The sequence below is a fragment of the Neophocaena asiaeorientalis genome, unplaced genomic scaffold (genome assembly GCF_003031525.2).
Source record: "Neophocaena asiaeorientalis asiaeorientalis breed wild unplaced genomic scaffold, Neophocaena_asiaeorientalis_V1.1 scaffold246, whole genome shotgun sequence".
Taxonomy (NCBI): domain Eukaryota; kingdom Metazoa; phylum Chordata; class Mammalia; order Artiodactyla; family Phocoenidae; genus Neophocaena; species Neophocaena asiaeorientalis.
The window spans coordinates 3,868,136-3,894,693 of NW_020174551.1; the positions used below are offsets into that span (position 1 = coordinate 3,868,136).

The 26,558-nt window shown below is 36.9% G+C and overlaps 1 protein-coding gene across 4 annotated transcripts in view; it reads right to left on the reverse strand.

The window, feature by feature from the left end:
* Nucleotides 1–3,650: 3,650 nt before the first annotated feature.
* ALS2 (alsin Rho guanine nucleotide exchange factor ALS2) overlaps nt 3,651–26,558 on the reverse strand; it is an 81,727-nt gene continuing 58,819 nt past the window's right edge. For 2 of the 4 annotated variants that reach the window (XM_024757367.1, XM_024757364.1), the window contains 15 exons: nt 25,500–25,598; nt 23,101–23,265; nt 21,846–21,957; nt 21,566–21,643; nt 17,695–17,828; nt 16,626–16,793; nt 13,007–13,124; nt 11,903–12,060; nt 10,094–10,216; nt 9,036–9,212; nt 8,281–8,326; nt 8,005–8,066; nt 7,281–7,430; nt 6,940–7,036; nt 3,651–4,410 (listed from right to left, as the gene is read on the reverse strand). In XM_024757367.1, coding sequence (XP_024613135.1) covers nt 4,300–4,410; nt 6,940–7,036; nt 7,281–7,430; nt 8,005–8,066; nt 8,281–8,326; nt 9,036–9,212; nt 10,094–10,216; nt 11,903–12,060; nt 13,007–13,124; nt 16,626–16,793; nt 17,695–17,828; nt 21,566–21,643; nt 21,846–21,957; nt 23,101–23,265; nt 25,500–25,598 — 1,798 coding nt within the window. In that variant the 3' untranslated portion in view covers nt 3,651–4,299. Of the gene's footprint in view, nt 5,001–6,939; nt 7,037–7,280; nt 7,431–8,004; nt 8,067–8,280; nt 8,327–9,035; nt 9,213–10,093; nt 10,217–11,902; nt 12,061–13,006; nt 13,125–16,625; nt 16,794–17,694; nt 17,829–21,565; nt 21,644–21,845; nt 21,958–23,100; nt 23,266–25,499; nt 25,599–26,558 lie in introns of all 4 variants that reach the window. The other 2 variants (XM_024757366.1, XM_024757368.1) reach the window with 2 other exon arrangements.

A 26,558-nucleotide genomic window follows, 5' to 3' on the forward strand; every position in this document is an offset into this window, starting at 1 on the left:
TCTCTTAATCTCTCTGCCACATGAGGAACACAGCCAGAGGGAGGCTATCTTCAAGCCAGGAAGAGGGACCTCACCAGAACCCAACCAGGCTGGTACTGTGATCTCAGACTTCCAGCCTCCAGAACTGTGAGAAATAAATTTCTGTTGTTTTTAAGCTGCCCAGTCCCTGGTATTGGCCCAAGCTAAGCCAAAATTTCATAGAAGGAAACCTCAGAAAATGGTTTTTCCTCCTTCCAGGTGGCAAAGAAAACGGTTGCAATTTATCGTCCTCATAGTACTTATGCTTATCCTTCACGATTCCCTTATGCATTAACCTGTTCAGTGTCCGGCTCCCGTGTGGGCCAGGTCTGGAGAGCGGACACTTTGCTTGTCTGTTCACTGCTGAATCCTCAGAAGTAAAAGACTGACACCTCCCTAGGGAGCCCACGGATGGCTGGGACATCAGTCCTGAGACAGGAGCAGCTGGACTCGGGAGGCCTGTGCCTTCCTCTCCTCCTCAGCCTGGTTATATCGACTTCAACCTCCTTCCCCGTCAAACTTGGAAATCGGGGCTGACAGATCTTGGAGGCAATCAAATGCAACCTTCATTTTACAGATAAGGAATTTGACACTCAATGGGGTATTCAGTAGATTTCACAAGTAGTAAAATCAAAAGTTTTCCTCTTTTGTTTCCATATTTAGTCCTGAAACATGCTAGTCCCTGGCAAAAGTCTGTGGTGTTCCTTCCTTGCCTGCCTTTTCATGACTGTCAGTTGAGACTTAGCTATTTCTGCTGTCTTGAGAGTTCTTGATTGAGACTAAATAATAGTCAACCATATGCAATTCCGAACTGATTAAGTAACACAGGAAGTATGGCCAGTTCTTATCATTAACTTAGAAGCTGCATTCGTGTTACTGATACCTAAGGAATTTCTCCTAAGCATTACTTTAAAAATCAATATTTCTTAGAAGACTGCTAAAAAGCAGTATATAGGCACAGTGTTTCCAATTTGTAAGCATTTTTTATGTTTATGATAGATTATATGTAAAAGGTGACAGTGGTACGGCAAAATGGTCAATAATCTTTGGTTATTTCTATAAACTTAAAAATATAGTGATTACTGTTAAATGCCACACTCCTTACCCGTATGATACTCATTTTTCAAAACAATGCTTTCTACTAGACAAAGCATGAAAAGGCACTTGAACACTTGATGAGAAATGGCCTGTACAAAAATGGCTATAGCTTCCTCTGGGTCAAAACGCTATTGATCAGGACTAAGACAAATGCTCAGTTTTACTCAGTCTCCATGACAACTTATTATTCCATACTTAACAAATGGTTTCTCACAGCAAAACCTGCTCTTTCGAAATCACAGAATTCTCCATATAATTTGAGATACGATGAAACTAAAGCATTCAAATATTACCCAAAATTTTATTTTTAGCTCTTAAAAATTGACAGAAGGGCAGACATTTATAGATCTTTCTGGTAACTCGGGATCATTTGGCAGGGTCTCTTACCTGCAAGACTGCAAACATGCAATGCTGCTCCTATCCAGAGAAAAGCTTTAGCAGAAAATACCAGTGGGCTATTTGGTGCCAAAGTCACCTCATTGTTCTAGATAAAATCTCTGCACATCCTCTTTGATTTAATCCACAGAAGCCTAATCCAGCGTAACCACTAAATTACTCTTAAACCTCCCCCATCACAAATCTTCCTAAGAATTCCTTGCACTGAAAAGTCTAATTTATACCATTTCAAACCTTCACTTCGGTATTTTCTGATTGCCAGCACATAGTTAACACCAAAAAAGATGAATATTTTTGTTGACTATTTCAGGATAAGACACCCCACAATAAATTTTATTTTAATCTAATGAGAAACTGATACCTGAGAGTAAGCTGATCTATTAACCTTATTTTCTCACATTATGATGAGGAAACAAGGGAAGACTCTTCAGCCAATAATAATGAGACTTTTATAAGATCTCCTTCTGGAAGGTCCCCTACCAAGTTACTATTATGAACCTAACAGCCCATTCTCTATCTCAGATGGGAGCCACTTCCTTTTTGAAAATTTTATATTGCAGGGAGGTGTCAGTGGGAAGAACATTTGGAAGTAGAACGAGACAAAGGGTACGGCTGACAGCAAGGCAAAGGGTAAAGACCAAATGGCAACTGTTAAAGGTTTATCAGCCCTTTTATCCTAAATTAGACATATGGCATTCCTTTGTTCTCTGTTGTAGATGAAAACACAAGCTGGAAACGTGATACATTTGTGACTGTTTTAAGCACAGTGTATTTTATCAAAAGCACTTAATTTTATTAAACATTTTCATTTTCAACTCGCTTTTTTACTTTATGAACTTTTAATGCATAACCCAGCTATGAAATGACATCTCTGGCAGCTGTAGTAGGAAAGAGCACTGCAATTAGAGTAGGAAGTTCTGGAGTCCCAACTCTGACAGTGAGCCAATCACAGCCTCTCCTTGTCTACAAAATCAGCGGAGTTAATACCTTCCCCCACAGAGCTGTGGGCATTCACCATGCATGTGTAAGACCTAGTAAGCTGCTGACATGAGCGCTAGGTATTTTTATTTGCAGGCATTGGCCTGGTGACTTACAGGTTTTCCCCCCAAGGGAATTAAAATTTTATAGTTTTAATATGCTTTCTGAAAAGAATAAATACAGTATGAAGATTCAAGTATTGGGATAGCTGCTTCAAGACTCCAATAAAAGGATGAATTATGTTTCTCTTAGAATTGAGATAGCTTACTATCATTTGAGAACTTTTCAGTGGGTTTCACATTTTTCTCCGTCAATTTCCACAATTACCCCTGTCTCTTCCTCTAAAAGGATCAAAGACATTCAGTAAATTTGCCTTTAGAAGCCAAATGTGGAACTTGTGTGCTTATTCCAAAATCAGAACAATTCCTAATGGAAATGTAAAGTGTTTAACATAAACTAAACTTTTAAAAAAATTATTATTTTTGCTGTACGCGGTCCTCTGACTGTTGTGGCCTCTCCTGTTGCGGAGCACAGGCTCCAGACGCGCAGGCTCAGCGGCCATGGCTCACGGGCTCAGCTGCTCCGTGGCATGTGGGATCTTCCCGGACCGGGGCACGAACCCGTGTCCCCTGCATCGGCAGGTGGACTCTCAACCACTGCGCCACCAGGGAAGCCCCAACATAAACTAATCTTTAAGAGTCGGTCCCTTTCCAATAATGGGCAGGCACATCCTGGTAAACACTCCTTGAGAAGACATTACAACTGGTATACAATTAACTAATGCCTACCATTTCTAGCCAAAATTTTAAATCCTCCATTTTCCCTTCTTTGAGTCTGTCTAGGAGGAGAAAAAATTTAACCTGTAACTATCAAAATATGTCTTTTATTCAAAGAAATAATAGTACCATTTCTTTTAAGTCCCTTGACCTCAGTTTATTAGGGTCAGAAAGTTAATTTGTTTTTTGTCAGCAAAGGTGCTGTAAGTTTGTGTTTATTTTAAAGAGAGAGATCTCTAAAACCCCAGTGGGATCTCTGAGGCCGTACAAAGAGGCACAGATTACAATGCAGGCAACTCCCCTCCCCCCAAAAACTAAACCTGGACGTCTTTTAAATTTTTAGTTTGCCCTGTGTCGTTTCTTTCGCAATCATAAACAACCTCATAAACATGAATGTCTTTTATTATGAAAATTGCTGTTACATTACAGCCAACATTCCAAAACATTATTTTACTAAACACTTGTCTTGATTATAAAGTAGAGCAGAAACCATGATCCTTTTCCAAAATCGATTAACATCTGTAGATATTAACACAAAGCAGGAGGAGGACACTCCGTACGCTCACCCTGGTGTGTAGGAGATGAGATGGCGAAGAGCACCTACGTAATCCAAAACAGCTACTAGTGTTACTTGTACAGTGTAAACCAAACACTTACAATAGGACATTAAAAAAAAAAAAAAAGCAAAACGCTAAAGGGTTGAGGTGTCACAACACTTTTGAGATGGGAGAAGCCAAAGCGAGTTTCCTCTTTCTTCTCCTCTGTGAGTTCAGTGCAAGGTACAGGGAAGAACCACAACACCAGGTCAAGGATGGATGCAGTTCTTTGCTTCTGTATTTTCCAGTCTCTAGTTCTGCTTCAAAACACAGCCTGCATGCAAAAGCTCTTCAGGCTCTCATTCACAGGCCCCGGAATACAGCGTTTGCACGCGGATGAATGAGGTTCTGCAGCAGCTCGGAGTTAGTGTCTGAATTCCAGTGTATTCACTCTGTAGCATTGTAAGGAATCCAAGAACAAAATTCCTATGTTCTTTCTAGTCGGGAGGCAGAAGACTCCTATTTGGATGTGCTCCAGGTCTGGGGTCAGGGTATGGTAGAAGTAACTGCATAGAACCTCTCCCATCATGAATACCCTGGTGGGAAAGCTTAGAAAAAGTTAAAATTTCAGTTTAAAAGTTCCTCTTTTCCCTCCCTCAGCAAAGAAGCATGGTGCACACATGACTGCGAGGAATTTTGGAAGGCATAGTGTGGCTACTATAGTTTCAAGTACAATCTGCTTCTTGCAAAGGGGTCTGGGGTAACTGCAGGCAAACCGGAAACTCAAAAATATTCATCAACCTCTTTAATGTAAGAAGCTATACCGAGAATTTTTTCTCACAACTTCATGAGCTGGCATACTCTTTACTGTAGGAAGGGTCCTCTTTTTTCCAACAGCAGATGTATGACATTTGGGGAACTTAACACAGGCCAGGGACTGGTCTAATCTGATTTCTACCTCCTTTTCAATCCTCCCTTTAAACTATACAGTCTTTTATTCTGGGCTCAGAGCTCCGATCATTAGCAAGGCTCAGAGATAACAACCAAAATAATACAACGTCCTAATTTCAACACTGTTCTTTTTTGCCACTACAGGAAGATGCCAGATGGTGCTAAAACACTTTGAATAGATAATCCAGTTGTCAAGCTGTTATGCAGCCTAGTTAAGCTTCTCACGCTGGATCTGGTAGTAACATGCCTGAAAAAAAGTTCAAAACCATTTAAATTTTACTTTAAAAGAAATTACATAAATATAACAATGCACATGGGACTAAGAAAGGAAATCCTTTATTAACGCTGATAGCTCAACTAAACCAGTTGCTTCCATTTTTCCCTGTTTCCTTCCAGTCCCCCTACCCTATCCCATGTCTATTTTGCCAAGTTATAATGAGTAGAAATAAAATTTTGTAAAATTCCCTCTGATTCTAAAACAGACAAAAAATTTTTAACAAGCTGTATAATATTCTTCATTAAGCAGAAATACCTTAATTTGTGAAGCCACTATTGACTGGACATGTAGAATATGCTGATGATCGACGTAAGGTACACAAACAACTATAATCAGAATCACCTAGCATGTCTGATAAACACACAGGTTCAGATTAAGCATCATTCCAGACCTAGTGAGTCAGAATTTCCTGGAATGCATTTTTAAGAAGCATCTCCAAGTGATTCTGAAAGTATCCAGGTTTGAGAGTTCCACTACAAAGAACACCTCATCCAAATAATATACAGTGTATTCCATTCTTTAATTCCGTGGGATAAATCACTAGGAGTAGGACTACTCAAACTCTAGAAACATTTTTGATGTTGTTGATATAAATGTTAATAACAACTGTTTTCTAAAAGGGTGATTTACTCTTTATCAGCAATGTGGGACTAATTCTGATTTCACTATAACCCCACCAGCCCTGGGTATAATTTTATAACACTTTTGCTAATTTAGCAGGGACAAAATGGCACTTTCTTTAAATCTGCAGTGAGGTTGAGCGTTTTCTTTTATATAAATATATTAATTCATTTCTTCCTTGGTGATATGTTTAGAGATGATCTTCATATAACATAAATACTAATAATGTAAGTCATTGGTAGCCAATATTTTCCCCAGTTGTCCCCTCCCTTTTCAGTTTATTTGCTATAAATGTTAATGATATTTAAGTTGAAAAGTTTAAACAATTAGCCCAAGCCAGAAAACTGACGTTAAATTCTAGTTTTTCTCATTTTAATTTGCCTGTCTTTTCTTCTGTCTCCCTTTTTGTATATTTAAACCTTACTAAGGCATCTGTAATTCGCTACGTGAGTGATTCCACCCTCCCTCCAAAACTGCTAATAAGCTCTTCCAATACTTTGACCATTTATTATATAATTCTCTTTTCCATTTTTGTTCGATGTTTCCATTTTCATATGTCAAATTTTTATTATAATACTGCCTATACAGGAGCTATCCCTTCCACTAAGGTATTTGTCTATTCCTATGACAGTAACATACTATCTTAATTATTATAATTTCATAACATTTGATTAACTGACACAGTGGGTCTGTTCTGCCTTTCTTTTTTTCAGAAGTGTTTTTGCCATTTTCTATTTGCTATTCTTCCAATAAACTTCACAATGATTGTATCAAATTCCAAGAAAAATCAAGGCAGGGGAACTGAAATGACTTCCAACAATCCCTACAGAGCACCCAGATCAGAGAATCTCATTTGTAACCTACTGGTTACAATAAATGGGAAAGAAAGAAGATACGATTCATATTCGTTACATACCTACTGCCTTCTGTGTTTTACCTTAATTCCATTAAATAGCTCTACTGTTGAATGTTTTTTTGGACACTAAGAATTCTTTCTGTTTCCTTTTTAAAGTTACATTTATATAGATGGTCTACATTTATAAGGATTTGTAACAATTTGAATGATCAAGTTACAGGGAAGATTGGTTAATGAATAATTTGCTTTAGTATTTTGAGAATGATTCTACTTTAATATGTTATCATATTTTAAAATATTAACAGTATGTGCTCTAAAGGCACTTAATGTTTGCATTAAGGTTTTATATAAAAGGTTAATGATAGATTCATAATATGATAAGTGAAGGAGAGATTTTAACATAAAAAATATTAAATAATATCTATACTTTACCTTCAAAGTGGTGAACATTATACCCTGTTCCCCATGCTGAAGATATGGGTCCATGAGATCCTCAATGAGGTGTACTTCAGAGCCTAAATTCCTAATCCTGCCCAACAAGAAAAAGATATTGAGTTATTTCCATTTATATGTACATCCTACTTCTGAATCTATTTGAAAGGAAAAGAAAGAACAGCTCAAGAAAAAGGTAACACCGTCATGAAAAGGGTTAACAGAAATGAACTGTTTTTCCAGTGGGGGAGCATGTTCCTGTCATCAGCTCAGAAAAGCAAGGGGCAGACTTGTTAAAATAATGTCACTGATATTAAATAAAGTCAGAAGAGATTGGTCACCTGGCCCGTAGCACCACATATAAGAAAACAGGAAACAAATCATCCATGGACCACAAGAAGTCTTCCTGAAGTGATGCCAGGACACTCTGAGAGATTTCTTCAAAAGTCTGCTGGATGACTTTAAGTTTGTCTGATGGGGTAAATGTTGTGCTGTTGTTAAAAAGAAAATTAAAAAATAAAAATAAATGACGAAAAGATATCTTATGGTTTTCTTAATAGAGCCATTTGATGCTAATTGTTTGATACAAATATACCCTCTTAGGGCTCACGTGCCTTAAGTTGGATACATCAGGCAAAAGGAGTCACTGGAAGGGATGATCCCTGTAATCCTATGGTCCTTTGAGGAAAGAAGCCTCCAACTATCAATGGTTCACATGAAAGAATTCACTAAGTCATAGATCATCTCCTTTTACCCATGTGGAACCTTATTTTCCTAATACATGCTCTTCTCTGAGTAAGAAGTTTGGTTAATTTCCATTTGGCTAAAGATACGATTATGTAGATAAATTGCTGGGTAGGTTCTCCACCACTTTCGAAAATGCAAGGGACTTGTAGAACAAAAGGTAAATGTCTCAGAGTCTTTCTGATCTTCAGGCTGAGTTTGACACCATCTTGGGGGGTTGGGGGGTGGGGTTAGAGCTTAGGTAAAGATAAGATCTCATCAGTATCTTAATAGACTAACCGCTCCTTTGATTTATGTAATTTTCAACAAATTAGAGATTACCTGATCTGCTGTAGACATTCTACAGCTGAGGCAAAACAAGCATCTTTTGTGGTTGGCAAAACCTGCAAAAAAAGAATTTATAAAGGTCAAAGAGGAAAGCTGTCTTATGCAGCAACAAGAAACATAAATGATACCAATGGCAGAATGCAGATCTTCAGTGAATAACTCATGCTTGGGTATTATATTACCGAAGTAAAACAGAAACTGTTTTGCTATCTCGAATCCCCCCACACCAAATAAAAACATATTTGCTGAGGAAACTAAAATCCACTATACCTTTTTACTCTCTCCAAGGATTGACAAGGTCACTGGCCAAAATTTCCTAAAACGAAATCCATACATTGTTAATACAAGTTGTTCCTTATGGTAAATTAGTCCCCATAAAAACAGTTAATGACTAGATTGACTTCCCTGTCCTCATTTAAAGTAACTATTCCACAGTTCCTTCATTTTTACTATTAAACCATTCCACTGAAAAAAATCTACTTTCCAATTAAGGCTCATTCACTTTTTTCTGATAGCACAAATATATAACTATTGGGTGTTGGGGTGATCAGTTTTATCCTAACACTTCTAGAAAGTACAATCACTTAGTATTTCCTTGGACTAACAAGAAACAATGCCCTACAACAAAAAAGGGCACTTCTAAACTTTTACATGAGAAATTGTAGATGGGGAGGGAGGGAAGAGAAGAGAAAAGAAGGGAAAGAAGAACGCCAAAGACTGAATACAATTAATTCTCTGAAAATGTGAAAATATGTATTTTGCTTTGAAGAACTGCAAAATATCAAGCAGGATAACTCAAATTATTTACTTATATTCAGAAGAATAATCACATTTCAAACTCATGTCTAAAAACTCTCAGAAATAAAGATTTTAAAACATCACTATTTTGCTGAAGACAGATATGCAATAGGTAAATAAACTGCAAATCATATATACAATTAGGTATCAAAGTACCAAATTCCCGATAATGCTGTTTGCATGTTGAGTTAAAACAATTAGGTTCCATTCATAATTACTGTACTGACCTCTGCACCCCGAGGAAGCCCAAAAGAGCAATGTCTGGCTGCTTATTTAGTCGGAGAACACATTCCCAGTAAACATCCTCCTCACGATCATTATCCAGGGCATAAAGCATGAACAGCGGTGGGTAGAGCCGAGGTAGGAGCACAGGAAGCAGTAACCCAGAACCTGTTACCACGTAACTACAAAATATTGGAGAGAGAGGGAGGAGCATTAATCTTAAAATTGAAAACAGAATCAAACATGGAGCTTTATCTTCTAGAACTTGAAAGTAAAGATGGGAATTTTTGAGTAAGGAAGCAGTTATATTCCTTCTTTTATGTAAGAAGTTAACATGAGAAGTCTACCTATGGCCCCAGAGTTTTGTCTTGGGCCAACTGTGAATTCTTATCATAAACTCAAAATCTAATTGAAAGCCCACTCTGTTTCCATTTTAAGGCTGATTTCTCTGTTGTTCTAGGGCAGAATGATTTACTTTGCTCAGCAGCCTTTGTGCCCAGTCATTTGTAGTTACAGTTTCATGGGGTTTGGCTAACATAACTTGAGACCTAAAAAGAACCTCAGAGATCACGAAGTCCAGCCATATCATTTTATTTATTTTTAAATTTTTTTTTATATTTTAAATAAATTTATTTATTTTTGGCCACGTTGGGTCTTCGTTGCTGCATGTGGGCTTTCTCTAGTTGCAGAGAGCGGGAGCTACTCTTTGCTGCGGTGCGCGGGCTTCTCATTGAGGTGGCTTCTCTTGTTGTGGAGCACAGGCTCTAGGTGTGTGGGCTTCAGTAGCTGTGGCTCGCGGGCTCTAGAGCGCAGGCTCAGTAGTTGTGGAGCATGGACTTAATTGCTTTGCGGCATGTGGGATCTTCCCGGACCAGGGCTCGAACCTGTGTCCCCTGCATTGGTAGGCGGATTCTTAACCACTGTGCCACCAGGGAAGCCCCCAACCGTATCATTTTAAAAAGAAGGAAACAGATCCAGAGAAAACAACTTTTCCTGGGATTCTTTGCATAAGATCACTTGGTCCCCACCCCCTTTCTCACCATCTCCACCCAGCTCCACTCACCCTGGCTCTGGTGATTCAGATCTGGAATCTGACTTCCCCGTGCAAAAGGATTTTCTTTCAGTTGGCAGAGGAGCAGAGAGAGGAATTGTGGTGCCCTCTTCAGGAAGCTCAGGAAATAAGAACCTAAGGAAGAATAACGAATATCATTACACAATTACACCTCTAGAGTGGATAAAAAGAGTAAAAACACATTTCCATTATTTAATCTTTTAAGGACCAATAAAACCAAACTTTCTATCAACTAAATAAGTCAGTTTCCTTAGAGTCTTAACTGATGCTTCTTACAGGATAAAATTAAGAATGTAGCTAATGGGGCTTCCCTGGTGGCGCAGTGGTTGAGAGTCCGCCTGCCGATGCATAACACCAGTAAAAAATCTATTTGTTCTGTTTTTTCTGTCTAGTTACTAAAGAATGAACAATTCTGATCTATATTATATATGTTTTTCTTACTGGCAAATCTCATCTGAGGTCAACGTGTATTGACTCTTCAAGCAGAGATCACTGCTTTCAGAATATAAACAATTAAATGTCCAACGTTAAGAAAAAATGAAAACTCAATTCATGCAAAAATTAAAAAATTTTTTTAAAAAGCCAAGCTGTTGAAAAACTTTTCCAAATGATTGAGCTGCTAAATTGTTGAGGACTTTTTCCCTAGGCATTGAATTCTCCCTGGATTTTATTTCCCACCTCTAGTATGCAAATGGTGGATTTTAACCATAAACAAGTTTATTGTCCTCTTTATTTTTACAGACTTAAACCTTAACTCTTACAGGCAGTTTGCAATCTTCTGTATTTTTGTAGACTTATACCATGCCCCTGCCCCGATTTTATAGTGGAGAAAATTTAAAAGTTCAGGGAACTTATCTTCACTTCACCCATCTAAGCTAATGTCAGAGCTGAAACAATCCTAGCCCAGCGATCTTTTTAGTAGATAACACTGCCCCCTCCAAACTGAAACATTTCCAAATGCATTTATCAGTTTTGAGGCTAAATAATATAAGGAGGTTTTTCTGGGACAAGTTCATAAACTTTTGTATAACTATCTCAATACAGCGTTTACTTGTTGGCTTAAATCCAGTAAAATATCTTGAATTTCATAAGTTCCAAACTTGCTTGCTGCCTGAACCTCTCCTTCGAAAAGATGCTTGCTTGCTTTCTCACCTTCTTCAAAGTCTCCGCTCAGATATTACCTTATTAGTCATGTCTCCTTGACCTTCCGTTTAAAATAGCAGCATCTCACCTCCAGCTCCATTCTCTTCCCCTCCATCACATGAATCATTATCTCACTTACTACATATTCTGTTTACTCTGTCCCCAGTAGAACGGAAGCCCCATGAGAGTACAGATTTTCTCTCTCTCTCTTTCTTTTGGGGGGTTGGTTTACTGATAAATTCCTCCAAGGGCCAGAATGGTGGCTAACACGTAGATGCACTCAAACATTTGTTGAATGAGTGAACAAACAGGCTATTGTCGAGGAATAGGACATAAACACTCAGGGCTAAAGCTTCGTATTAGACTTTATCTTCTCTGTGGTTAGGTTTTAGAGACGTGATTTTTCCTAGAGATTAAATCCAAATAAGACTACTATATTTCATACCAAAATTGGTATTAAAAAATTTTATTTTAGCCTTCTATCATACCCAATGAGTAAGAAAGACATAAAGGGAGTAAGTTACAATGGCTAACGTCCATCTTTTTTATAGTTATAGAATAAACACAAAGTAAAAACATGTTTTCATTATTTAATCTATTGAAGGATCTGTGGCATAAAACCATTTTCTTGATGACTTCAGTGAAATGATCTCTCACCTCACCAGCTGGAAAATTCGCTTCAGGTAGGACGTAATCTCCTTCACAGCCTCCTGCAGCAGCCGGCGGTTGGCTCCCACACCCACATATGTCATTCTATACACTGCAACCAGTGTCTCCACGAGCCTGCCCAGTGGGTGCAGAGGAGTGTCGCAGGCCTGAGCAGCAAGAGAACCGATGCAGCCAGTCAGTGTGCACTAACAGCAGAAACAACTGATCGACCAAAAAGAAACACTTTCATAAATGATGAGCAATTTTCAAACTGTCAAGAGTCTACTTTTGGACCAGGAAAATTTAAATACTTCAACTTTTCTAAAGTGTTGAGTCTACTCAAATTATATGCAGTAGGAGTTCTTATTCTGAAAGAATCCTTTTAACATTTTGGGAAGATAGCTTTGGATATACTGATAAAGAATATTAAAAGAAAGGTTCTAAGGGAATTCCCTGGAGGTCTAGTGGTTAGGACTCCACTCTTCCACTGCAGGGGGCACAGGTTCGATCCCTGGTCAGGGAACTAGGATCCCAAATGCTACATGGCACGGCTGAAGGAAAAAAAAGAAAAGAAAAGAAAAGAAAGGTTCTGATATACCATAAACATCATGAAAAATATATGAAATGTTACTTTCCAGAAAACTGAATAATGACAGTTGATTATGCTCTGAAACAATCACTGTTCAGTTCCCTTGATTTCTTCTAATACTCCTTCCTGTACCCCCATGTCAATACATGTCATTCTTTAAACTGTGGGCTAATCTCACAGGGTTTGAGAAGGAAGCAAAGACAGCATAACCATGGGGTGAAGGCAGCATGCTTTATTTATACAATCTCTAGTTTGCTAACGTTACAAACAAAAAGCCATTATAAACTCTGACCCTAGATGTCCAGAACCCCCTTGAACACTTTATAAAATTTATAAAGTTCTATCATAATAGGTCAATCTTTAGGGAGAAATGTGCTTTTAGTAGTCAGAGAACTAACAAAAGACATACCTCGACAGCAAAAACAGGATATGAGTAACAATAAGCTGTGAGTACATTTGAATGATATATCATGTCAGTTGTATCATTAATTCACAAGGCTGGTATGGTTTTGACTGTTGTTTACCTTTATTAAATATTTCTTGATGTCATCATATTTCTCCACAGAGAAGGCACCAACATGCTGAGGAATGAATTCCAAACTCTCTAGTGTCTGAGTCTGTGAACGACTTAATATCTCTGGACTATAAAAAGAGAAAAGAAAGCCTATCATATATTTCAAGAAAGCAAGATAATTGTAAGTGCACGTGAAGCACAGTCACCAACTAAGGATGAAATGGAGCACCCAGCACAGTGTTCAGCCCAAATGTGTGCATAACTGGTAACTGACCTGCTGTTAGGTTTATGTAACAGTCATTCAAAGTAGCATTTAATGTTACTCCACACCAACCACAATAAATTAATGAAGATGTTGCACCAATAGAAACCATGGTGTTGGAAAATACTATTACGTTAGCTTGAAGAGAAAACTGGCGATAGACTTGTTAGTGATAATAAAAATGGCATAAAGGGGAGAGGGAGAGCTAAGGATTAAGGAAAATAAATCAAATGGCAAAGGCTGAAATGGAAATGAGCTCAAGAAGTAAGGAGATAATGTGGATGCCACAACAGTGGTGCGGTAAGCACACAATGGGTAAAAGGGAAGCTCCGGATGAAGAGGCTAAGATAAAACACATACTAGTCATCAACTGAAATTTCTGGTAATGGCACTCTATTAGATTACAATCAATAAGAAATTAGAAACAGTGTACAATTATCATTATGATACTGATTTAGATAAACAAATAAGACCTTTGTGGCAGCAATGTGGTTTTATACAAAAGTTCTTTCATTCTTACTTCTTGGAAACACCCAACAAGAGTTAACCAAGGTTAACTGTAGGGCTCAAGTCTCAATGTCTATGCACATGGGCTCTATCAGAGAAGGGTGACCAACTGCATCCCACACAAGGGCAGGTCCACAGCTTTAATCAATCCTGGGAGTTTCCATTTTTTCTACTGATAGAAAGAGTAGGAGGTAAAAATTATAAACTTCATGAATGAAACACTATAATCAATTCCCATTTATCCCAAACACAGGAAAAAACAAAACAAAACTTTCTTCCTATACTGTAGGGATTAGCAAGTTCTTTAGATATGAATGCTAGTCAATGCCTGCAGAAGTGACCGGCCAAGTTAAATAAGGAAACATGAAGAATGGTAGATGGAAAAAAACAAAAGCAGGAAAAAGGAAAAGGAGAAAAGGGAAGAAAATAAGAAAAAAGTAGAAAAAGAGAAATGAAAAGTACATCTGTAATTTTTCTTTCAGCACTTCAAAATTGTTGTGTGACTTCCTTTTGACCACCAAGGTTTCTGACAAGTATGCAGCCATTTGAATTGCTGTTTTCATATACGTAATGCAAAAGTTTTCTCTATCTGCTTTCAAGATTTTTTTCCTTCCAATTTGAATGTAACACGTCTGTACATGGATATTTGTTTTTTTCTAGGATGCAGTTTGTTCAGCTTCTTGAATGTGTAGGTTTATGTCTTTCACCAAACTTGGGACCCTTTCAACCACTATTTATTCAAATATTTTTTCAGCCCCACAATTTTTCTCCTTTCCTTCTGGTATTCCAAGGACACAAATATTAGACTCTCAGGTCCTTAGAGCTCTATTCACTTTTTTTTCATGTTCTGTTGTTCATTTTAAATAATTTCTACCAATCTATTTTCACATTTACTGACTCTTCTGCTGTAATCTCTAATCTGCTACTGACCCCACCCAGTGATTTTTAAAATTTTGGTTACTGTATTTTTCAAATCAAAAATTTTGATTCGGTTCATCTTTGTATCTTCTATTTCTTTGCTGATACTTTCAATTTTAATATTTGTTTCAAGGATGTTTGCAATTGCTCATTTGAGCATTTTTATAATAGCTGCTTTAAAGTTCTTGTCAGATAATTCCAAAATCTATGGTAGGGGGTTGTTGATGTCTATGGTTTGTCCTTCCCCAAATGAGTTGAGGTTTTCATGGTTCTTTCATTGCCACGTAATTTTGGTTTATTTCCTGGACATTTTGAGTTTTATGTTACGAGATTTTGTGTCTTGTTTATATCCTAATGGAGAATGTTGCCATCCATAACATAGTAAACATAGTAGAACTGAAACTGTTACCTTTACAAGGACCTGCTTATAAAGTTGGCCCTTGGCTGGTACCTGGGAACTAAGCTTTCTAAAAGTTCCCTATACTAATATGAAACATTTCCTAACTGATAAGGATATTTTGCTGTCCATAGACTGTACTAAAGTGATTTGTGGTGAACATCTGCTTCCTTCTGGGACTATGGAATTTTGGTAGTTGCTAAGCACAGGATGCCTATGTGACTAGTCCCCAGTAAAAATCTGGGGCACTGCATCTCTGATGGGCTTCCCTGAGCAGAAACATTGTATATGTGTGGCTGCATTTTACTGCTCTGGCAGAGAGTGTGCTCTGTGTGACCCCTCAGAGAAAGGACAGAGCATGGGAAGCTTGCACATGGGTTCCTCCAGACTCTGCCTGTGTCTTCTTCCCTTACGATTGGGCTGTGGAACCTTACTGTGTTGCTGTAATAACTTAGCTGCGAGTACGACTATATGTTGAGTCTTATGAGTCTGTCTAGTGAATCACTGAATGTGTAGGTGATTTGGAAATCTCTGAAACAGCTGATACTTTTGTTTCAGCCATCTGTGGGCTGTGGTTCCAATGTCAGTTCACTTCTCAAGGGCTTTGCAGTCCTATCTGGGTCTTTCTGTGAGTACCACTGAGGTGTTAGTCTGGGACCTAGGTAGAAGTCAACTTAGTAGCTGAGTTCTCAAAGTGTTTGGCTGATTCGGATCAAATCCACGCATGCAGGTCTGGGGTGAATCCAGGAGTTCATGAACAACTTTACAGGGTTGTTTTCCAGAGCTCCTCTCTTTCCATGACCTTCCCAGCATTTTCTGATTCCCCTTGTAGGTCCTCCAGCCAGAAACTGCCCACTTCCATGAAGTGGTAGGAGGATAGAGAGAGAGGCCAAAGAGCAATGAGGTTTGGCCAGGACCAAATGATTCATCAAGGGAGAAGAAGGGTCCACTCCTGCAAGAGTGCTGGCTCCTGTACGCATCCAGTTTCATGGCTGCTCCAGCCACAGCTATCGCTGCCCCTGCCACAGGAGTGCCTGCAGGCTGAGGCATGAGAAAGTGGAGAAAGAGGAGAGAGAGAAAACCCAGTGTACCTCTTCCACTCTTTCTGAGCTTTAGGAAGTCTCTTTTCTGCATCTTGAGCCAGAAAGAGAGGGGTTTTTCTAGATCTCTGTCTGTCTGCACCACAGTGCTTGCTTCTAGTTTCAGGTTATACTGGGTTTAGGATGAGGAATATTGAAGTTAAGAAACCCAGTAAATTCACCACTGGTTGGGTGGTACTCTAAATTCAGCTGCTCTTCCCCAAAACACCTGCTGATATTTACTTTTCAGAGTTTCAAATAAATGTCCATGCATTCTGCCTAGGTTTTATAGTTAAGTTCAGTAGCAAATACAAGGAGGTGTGTTTTATCCATCCTTACCCAGAAGTACATAATTGACTTTTAAGTTATATTTAAAAACTAAATGTGGGAAGCCTTGACAACTTACTGGTTTTAAGTTTCGTCTTCCTACCAGGCTCTGCCCTATGCTGGGCAGGCATTCACGCACCTGTCTCTGTGTTGGCGCCGACTGGTAGTCAGGGCCACAGCAATATTGTCCCACGCTTTCCAAACTTCCCCTTGGCCTGGGTTCTCACAGCCAAGCTGATGCCAACATTCATCAAACACTGCTTTCCACTTCTCATCAGCCGGCACTGCCAGGTTTCCAAGCTTCCTGCTAATAAGGTCACGTCAGCCTCTCATTAATCACTTATTTTGTGCAAAAATCCTGAAGAACAGAAACTTTCTAATATACAACTGCAAATACTTCTGTGACAAAAACTGCCTAAACTGATGGTGGTTCCATTGTTTAAAAACTGAATAAAAATTTAAATCGATGGTTTTTAGCTACTTAGGGTGTATTAGATACTAAAGTATATGAATTAAGTAGGAAGCACGTCAGAACTGACTCCTTTGCTTTCTACATTTCCATAGAATTGATGTTGCAAAATTGATCCTTGCTAAAATGAGGACTTCCTGTGCCTTGCACATCTCATACTGAGAACTGTGAAATGCATTACATACTGGGTTCTAAAAATACTAAGAATAAACATGGTACAGAAAGTATATCAAGCTCCCATGAAAACAAAGAATCTGAGTTGCTGTCAAAATACAAAAACGAAGCTAAAGCTAGAAACAATAAAGGGAAATAAACATATGCCAAAAACTTGGAGGAAAAACATCATACACTTCAAGACTTTGACTTTTCCCAATATATGCAGTGTATCAGTGTATATATAGGATTGACCTTTACTTTTCAAAATCAAGTTGTGCAGGGCTTCCATTTAAAAATCTCTCTTTCAATCAACTTGGATACCTGCACCATTAACAGTAAGATTATTCCCGCACACAGAACTTTCATCATTTTAAACATTTAAGCTCTACAGCTATAAACTAAGCCAAGAATACAGATTTAGCTATCTATAGCAGTTTCAGTTTACAATTCAAGGTTATACATTGTTTAAAGACAAAAAGAATTTAAAAACTTGTCCTGCATTTGAAATATTAACCAGCTTTGATAAAAGCAAGACAACTCAAAACATTCAATAATTAATCCATAATTAACACTAGTTACTCACAAAACTTTAGGTCTGTCTTTATCACTCTCATACAGACTAGGCTTAAAGTACGTTCCAGTGATTTTTATCCCAGATCCCCATTCTCCACTAAAATAACCTTCAATGTAGTCTCCATTTGGCATAGTCAATGTTCCCTAGGTAAAGTCAGAAAAAATGTGGAATTAGAGGAAATATTTTCAATCTTAAAAATCAAGAAAAAAAAGCACTAAATGGTTAACATTTTCATTTTTCAATAGTCCCTAATTCTTTTAAAAAAGTTGTATGTACATGCATGTGCAAAAAGAGTGTATGAAAACAATCCGTGGATTAAAGAAAAATCACAGGAAAAATTGGTAAAATAGTTTTACCTGAATGAAATGAATACACAACTTATCTAAATTGATGCGACACTACTAAAGCAGTACTTAGAGGCAAATTTAAAGCTGTAAGCATTTATATTATAAAATAAGAAAGATCTCAAATCAGTAATCTAAAACTCCACCTCATAAAGTTAGAAAAAGCAAACTAAACCCAAAGCAAGAAGGAGATAATAAAAATTAGAGCAAAAATCAATGAGATAGAAAACAGAGAAAAATGAATGAAGCCAAAAGTTGCTTCTTTGAAAAGATATACAAACTTGACAAACAATAAGACTGATCAAGAAAAAAAGACACTTAACTAGATCAAGAAAAAAAGAGAGAAGACATAAAATTACAAAATCAAGAAATGGGACATTACACCAACCTTACAAAAATTAAAAAGGTTAGAAGGGAATACCAAGAGAACAACTTTATGCCAATAAATTAGGTAACTTAGATGAAATAGAAAAATTCCTTAAGAGGAACAAATTACCAAAAGTGCCTCAAGAAGAAATGAAAAGTCTGAATAGACTAATTAGAAGTAAGGAAATTAAATTAGAAATTAAAAACTTTCTCACCAAGTAATGCTCAGGCCAAGATGATTTCACTGGTGAATTCTCTAAAACATTTGAAGAAGCAATAATAACACTAAGGCTTTCCAAATTTTTTCCGAAAATGGAGAAGGAGGGAACCCTTCCCAACTCATTCTATGAGGCCAGTATTACCTCAGTACCAAAGACAAACATCATGAAAAAAGAAAACTATAAACATAAATATAATAAATACCTCATAAATATAAAAATCTTCACCAAAATATTAGCATTAATTCTAGCAATATATATAAAAAGGATTATATGCCATGACCAAGTATGATTTATCCCAGGAAAACAAGGTTGCTTTAACATCAGAAAAGCAGCCAATATAATATGCTGTATTAATAGCATAAAGAACAAAAACCACATAATCATCTCAATAGACACAGAAAAAGCCCTTTGACATAATCTAAAACCTGTTCATAATAAAAACTCTCAACAAACTAGGAATAGAATGGAACTATCTCTATCTGATGAATCTATGAAAAATCTTCAGCTACATTATACTTGAAGGTGGAAGATTTAATGCTTTTCCCCTAAAACAGGGAAAAAGGCAAGGATGTCCACTCTTACCACTTCTATTCAACATCTACTGGAGAGTGTAGCCAGTGCAGTCAGACAAGAAAAAAGAATCCTTCCAGACGGCAAAAGAAGAAGTAAAACTGTCTTTATTTGCAGACAACATGATCCTGTATGCAAGAAATCCTAAGAAATCCATTTTAAAAAATCCTACTAGAACTAATACATAAATTCAGCAAGGTTTCAGGATATAAGAACAAAACACAAAAATCAATTGTATTTTTATATAATAGCAATGAACAATCCAAAAATAAAATTAAGCAAACAATTCTCTCTATAATAGCATCAAAAAGGATGCTTAGGAATAAATTTAACCAAAGATATGCAAGAGATGCACATTGAAAACTACAAAACATTGCTGATAGAAATTAAAGAAGATCTAAATAAATGGAGAGACATTCCACATTCATGGATTGGAAGATTCAATATTATTAAGATGGTAATTCTTCGCATATTGATCTGTAGAGTAAAAATAATCCCTATAAAAATCACAGCAGGCTTTCTGCAGATTTTAACAAGCCAGTCCTAAAATTTATATGGAAAAGCAAAGGATCCAGAATAGCCACAATTATTATTAAAAAGAACAAAGTTGGAAAACTTACACTTCCTGATTCACAACTTACTAGAAACCTATAGTAGTCAAGACAGCATGGTACTGGCATAAGGAGAGACATGTAGATCACTGGAACATAATTCAGAGTCCAAAAATAAACACATTTTATAGTGAATTAACTTCAACAAAGGTGTCAAGAAAATACAATGGGAAAACTTGCTGACGCAATTGGATACCCACATGCAAAAAGATCAATTTAGACTTTTAATTCACATCATACACAAATTACCTCAAAGCTAAAACTATAAAACTTTTCAAAGAAAACACAGAAGAAAATCTTAGTAACCTTGAGTTAGGCAAAGATTTCTTAGATATGAAATCAAAAGCATAATTCATCATAAAGTTTTTTTGACAAACTGGACTTCATTAAAATTAAAAACTTTAGTACTTCAAAAGGCACTATTAAGAAAACAAAAAGACAATTCCAAAAAAAAAAAAAGAAAACAAAAAGACAAGACACAGACTACAAGAAAATATTTGTGAACCCTGTATGTGATAAAGAACTTATATCCAGCCTATATAAAGAAATCCTTAAAATTCAATAAGACTATAAACAAGCAAATTCTTAAAATACCTGAATATATATTTCACCAAAGAAGACAGATGAATGGCTAGTAAGTACATGAAGATATGCTCTATAATGAGTCTATTAGTCATTTAGGGAAAGTCAAATAAAACCATATCACTTTACACCCACTAGAATGACAAAGAGGAATAAAAGAAAATAAAAAATACTGCCAAAGATGTGAATAAATTAGAATCCTCATACACTGACGATGGGAATGTAAAGTGATGCAGCCACTTTGGAAAACAGTTTGACAGTTTCTTAATATGTTAAACATCAATTTTCCATACAACCCAGCAATTGCACTCCTAGGTATCCACCCAAGAGAAATGAAAACACATGTTCACACAAGAAGTTTTAAATGTAAATGGAAGAGAAACAGACTCACACATACAGAAAACAAACTTGTGGTTACCAAAGGGGAGTGGATGGTATAAGGACAAATTAGGGGTATGGGATTAACAGATACAAACAACTATATATGAAATAGATAAGCAATAAGGATATACTGGATAGCACAAGAAATTATACCCATTACCTTGTAATAACCTATAATGTAGTATAATCTGCAAAAATACTGAGTCATTATGCTATACACCTGAAACTAACACAATATTGTAAATCAACCATATTTCAACTAAAAAAAGAAGAAGAAAAGAAGAAGTTGCAGTCAACTTCAGTATACATAGTAGCCCAAAGTTGGAAACAGTCTAAAGTTGGAAATAATCCAATGCCCATCAACTGGTGAAGGGATAAACAAAATGTGGTTTTTATTCAGTAATAAAAAGGAATAAAGTACTGCGCATGCCACAATATAGAAAAACCTCAAAAACATACTAAATGTGAGAAGCCACAGGGAAGAGAATACTTGTTGTATGATTCCAATTATATGAAAGGACCTGAAAGGGCAAATCTATAGTTATAAAGTCCATCAGAGGTTGTCTGGGACTGGAAGAGGAACCAGGGAGTGACTGCAAATGGGCAGGAGATGGTGAAGGAAATCTTTTTGGGTGATGGAAATGATCTCAAACTGGATGGTGGTAATGGTTGCACAACTCTGCGTATTTACTAAAGATCATTGAAATGTGTGCTTAAAACAGGTGAATTTTATTATAGGTTAGCTTTTTTAAAGGTCAGGAAAAAATTAGTAAAAGATTATCAGAGAAAGAAAGAAGTTTCCAACCTTTCCACTCAGGGTCCAATCATCTGAAAATTCTCCCTCATAGATAGTATCATCTTCAGAAAGTAAAACTCCATTTCCCTATGTGAAGAAACAAAACAAAAATCACAACACATAAAACACACAGTAACTTAGGATACCCACAGTCACATCCCTCAGAGCCTTACATAATCTTAAGACAAGAAAAATAGTACTAGGAAAGGTAGAACAGATGAGTTAAAAAGTTAAGGACATAGGAGTTTCAAAAAGTCAACAGTAACTATATGTAAAATATTCCACTCACCATCATTTTATTAAGGTGGAAGTTGCCTTCATAGTATAATCCAAACTGGGTAACTACCACACCATTCCCTTGACATACATCATCTTGCCACATTCCCATGTACTTCTCCCCTCTGCAAAGAAATAGGAGAAAAAAAAAAGAAATGAAATAAAAAATCAGTGATGATAAAGATGAGGTGGGGAAAAAACAATTATCACATGGGAGGTACCAAGCATCACCCCTAGGTTGGTATCTGTTCCATTTCTCTAGTCAAAGTGGTCAACTCTGTCTCCTCAAACATGGGACAATGTGATTGTAAAATATATCCTACTCAGAGCAATGTTCTCTCAGGAATTTAACATTATAGTCTACCAGACATAGATCTGTATATACTTCCAGTACTTCCTTGATAACTTTAAAATATTTAATTAATGCCAAGAATTCAACTCTAAATAATGTCACCAAAATGAGTCACTCAAAAGGTAGGCTCAAACCTATGCACAACATTTTCTCACCCAAAAGTTTACTAACTTAAAAGAAATGGGATTTATCATAAAAGAAGGTTCATTCTTCACCTACCCAAATGTCGAGAAACCTTACTAATCTCCACTAAAAAAATTAAAATTAGTACAAACTGCCTATTAAATAATCATGGATTTTAGTGATAACAGCAAAATTTTTTAAATCACACATTATGACAATAATATGAGAGGAAGAATATATATTTAGCCCAAAAGCAAATCAGGCCAAACCAAATACAGAGGCAAAAGAACTATATTTCTCCCCAAGGTTTAGTTAATTGAATTTAACCAAGCTTGATTCCTAGGTTGCTGGCATGGTTACAAGTGTCTAACCTGATAGGAAGACCTAGGCAGAAAGGTGTTTAGATACTATTCTATGACCCCAAAAGGGAATTTCCACTGACCCTCCTAACCTTTTACTCCTGTTACCTACTGACTGCATTAAAGGTTTCTCTCTGTATAACAGTCAAAGATTCGGTAGCTTCTTTGAGACACTAAAAGCTATTTATGTGTGAAGCTTTAAGGAAAATGGTACCAATGTTAATTTTGAATGATCTTGATCTTGTAAGGAAGTAACCTGTTGTTTTGTTCACAAACAAATGCATAAAATGACACCTGACAACTCTGTCTTATTAAAAATGTTCGAAGTATTGTCAAATTAAGGTGCTCAGCCTTCATAAAATCATGTTTTTGGAGAAGCAGAGGAACCTTATCCTCTCATGCTAAATTGTGAGATTAGAAGCAGGATACTGTACCTAGTGATATCATCAAAGACACCGTATCCGGCTTTCTTATCCATTACCCACTGGCCAATGAACATACTGGGAGAAGATGAAGTCAACTTTCCACTTCGCAGGAGACCATGACCATGACGCATGTTATCTTGAAAACAGCCTTCAAAAACTTCACCAGAGGCGTAACTGTGGTTAGAAAGAATGAATAAAGATCACAAGCACATTGAGTTCTGATGCTCATTTTTACAAAGTTTAGGAAATTCAAAATTATACTCATGTCTCACTGGTAGCTGTAATTATTTGTTTATACGACTTTTTCACCAATCAAAAAATCTCATTTTTTTTTCTCATGGCTTTTCTTTTTTAAAACATATTTATTGGAGTATAATTGCTTTACAACGGTATGTTAGTTTCTGCTTTGCAACAAAGTGAATCAGCTATACATATACATCTATCCCCATATCTCCTCCCTCTTGCGTCTCCCTCCCACCCTCCCTATCCCACGCGTCTAGGTGGTCACAAAGCACTGAGCTGATCTCCCTGTGCTATGCAGCTGCTTCCCACTAGCTATCTATTTTACATTTGGTAGTGTATATATATCCATGCCACCCTCTCACTTCGTCCCAGCTTACCCTTCCCCCTCCCCGTGTCCTCAAGTCCATCCTCTATGTCTGTGTCTTTACTCTTGTCCTGCCCCTAGGTTTTTCAGAACCTTTTTTTTAGGTTCCATATGTATGTGTTAGAATTTGGTATTTGTTTTTCTCTTTCCGACATAGTTCACTCTGTACGACAGACTCTAGGTCCATCTACCTCACTACAAATAACTCAATTTCGTTTCTTTTATGGCTGAGTAATATTCCACTGTATATATGTGCCACATCTTCTTTACCCATTCACGTGTTGATGGATGATTAGGTTGCTTCCATGTCCTGGCTATTGTAAATAGAGCTGCAATGAACATTTTGGCACATGACTCTTTTTGAATTATGGTTTTCTCAGGGTATATGCCCAGTAGTGGGATTGCTGGGTCAAAGGGTAGTTCTATTTTTAGTTTTTTGAGGAACCTCCATACTGTTCTCTACAGTGGCTGTTATCAGTTTACATTTCCACCAACAGTGCAAGAGGGTTCCCTTTTCTCCACACACTCTCCAGCATTTATTGTTTGTAGATTTTTTGATGTTGGCCATTCTGACCGGTGTGAGGGGATAACTCATTGTAGTTTTGATTTGCATTTCTCTAATGATTAGTGATCTTGAGCATCCTTTCATGTGTTTGTTGGCAATCTGTATATCTTCTTTGGAGGAATATCTGTTTAGGTCTTCTGCCCATTTTTGGATTGGGTTGTATGTTTTTTTGATATTGAGCTGCATGAGCTGCTTGTAGATTAATCCTTTGTCAGTTGCTTCATTTGCAAATATTTTCTCCCATTCTGAGGGTTGTCTTTTCGTCTTATTTATAGTTTCCTTTGCTGTGCAAAAGCTTTTAAGTTTCATTAGGTCCCATTTGTTTATTTTTGTTTTTATTTCTATTTCTCTAGGAGGTGGGTCAAAAAGGATCTTGCTGTGATTTATGTCATTGAGTGTTCTGCCTATGTTTTCCTCTAAGAGTTTGATAGTGTCTGGCCTTACATTTAGGTCTTTAATCCATTTTGAGTTTATGTTTGTGTATGGTGTTAGGGAGTGTGCTAATTTCATTCTTTTACATGTAGCTGTCCAGTTTTCCCAGCACCACTTATTGAAGAGGCTGTCTTTTCTCCATTGTATGTTCTTGCCTCCTTTATCATAGATTAGGTGACCATATGTGCGTGGGTTTATCTCTGGGCTTTCTTTCCTGTACCATTGATTTATATTTCTGTTTTTGTGCCAGTACCATACTGTCTTGACTACTGCAGCTTTGTAGTATAGTCTGAAGTCCAGGAGCCTGATTCCTCCAGCTCCGCTTTCCTTTCTCAAGACTATTTTGGCTTGAGATAAAAATCTCATTTTTGAATGACTGAGTCTAAGAAGTTGAAGATGTTGTGGGCGGTATTTTGTGTTAACATGGGGAAAAATGTGTATTTAGTCCCTTACGGGAAAATGAAATACTGAGTCATCTCTGAAAGAATGACAGGCTTTGTCCATATCAGAGTCATGCAGTAAATATAAGATAAATTTACAAGCAAGATATTTAGGAGATTCTATGAGAAAGTTATGGTTTACAAGGTTTACACAGTTTTGTGAAGAACTAAATAATAACCTAATATTTTCATCTTATGATAGATGAGAGGTTGACCTTTTAAAGAAGACTCTATATAGCTTCAGTCATAAGAAGAATAAATAAAACTTACTGCTTGGAAACTTTGGCTACACAAACATTTAGGTTTAAATGATTCTTTGAAAAAGCAACACCAACCAGTCCAGCAACATTTCTAATGCTATTACCTATAGACTCCTTGACCACACATTTTTCCTTCTTTCCAGTGGCCCACATAATGGTCTTCTTTGTTCAGTGCTTTGTTTGGGATTCTGTATTCTCCATACCTGCCAAGGGGAATAAAAACATCTTAAGATGCATTATGCCATATTCACCTTTTATGTGTATACACTGGCAAATATAACAAGAACAGAGAAAAGATCTGTTGATACCTAGAGGAGGAAAGGGGTAAATGGGGTCTTGGTTTAAGCTGTTATCTATTACCTAAGCTATGTGGCAAGTCTTAGACGAGTGGGACATCAACACCACTACACAGATCAATTAGGTGTTTTATCCCAAGTCCAATGAAAAACAGAAAACCTGTGGTTTAGGCCTATTTCCACCACTAATTAGCTGCATCACCTTGGGTAAATCCAGGTACCCAGCTCCCTCAACTGTGTAATAAGGGGGGTATATCAGATTAGCTCAAATCTCTTCTCATTCTGAAATTCTATTAAATGGAGATTAAAAGACATCATAAAAATTTATATTATCACACACACAAAAAAATCACCTACACAATTTATATTATAATCTTTTGATATAGTAAAATATATCAGTTCTCTAACATGATACAAAATACTTCACTGCCATATATTTACAGTGTTAGAAAACATAAGTTTATATAAAAATAGTGTCATTTGAGTACCTTAGGATACCATATCATTTAGAAGATTTTCCCTTCAACAGATCACAGAAATTAAAGATGAATTAAAACTACTGAAAGGAAAATTTCTTTATGTCCTTTGTGTAAAGGGGGCACTTCTATATCAACAATCTCAACATCAACATTACCCAAAGTCCTCAGTCTTTACAACTAAGTCCTCAGTCTTTACAACTAAGAAATGGATAGAAAACACAGTCTCACATCAACAGATGGAAGCTGTGTAACCTGAGATAACACAGCTGTCAAGGTAAGTGATTCATTCTAGACAAATCAAGGCTGCACCCTGGATTCCTAGCTCTCTTCATGTTCATACATGTCCATTATAAGCCCTAATCCACTTCCAAAAGCACAAAACAAAATT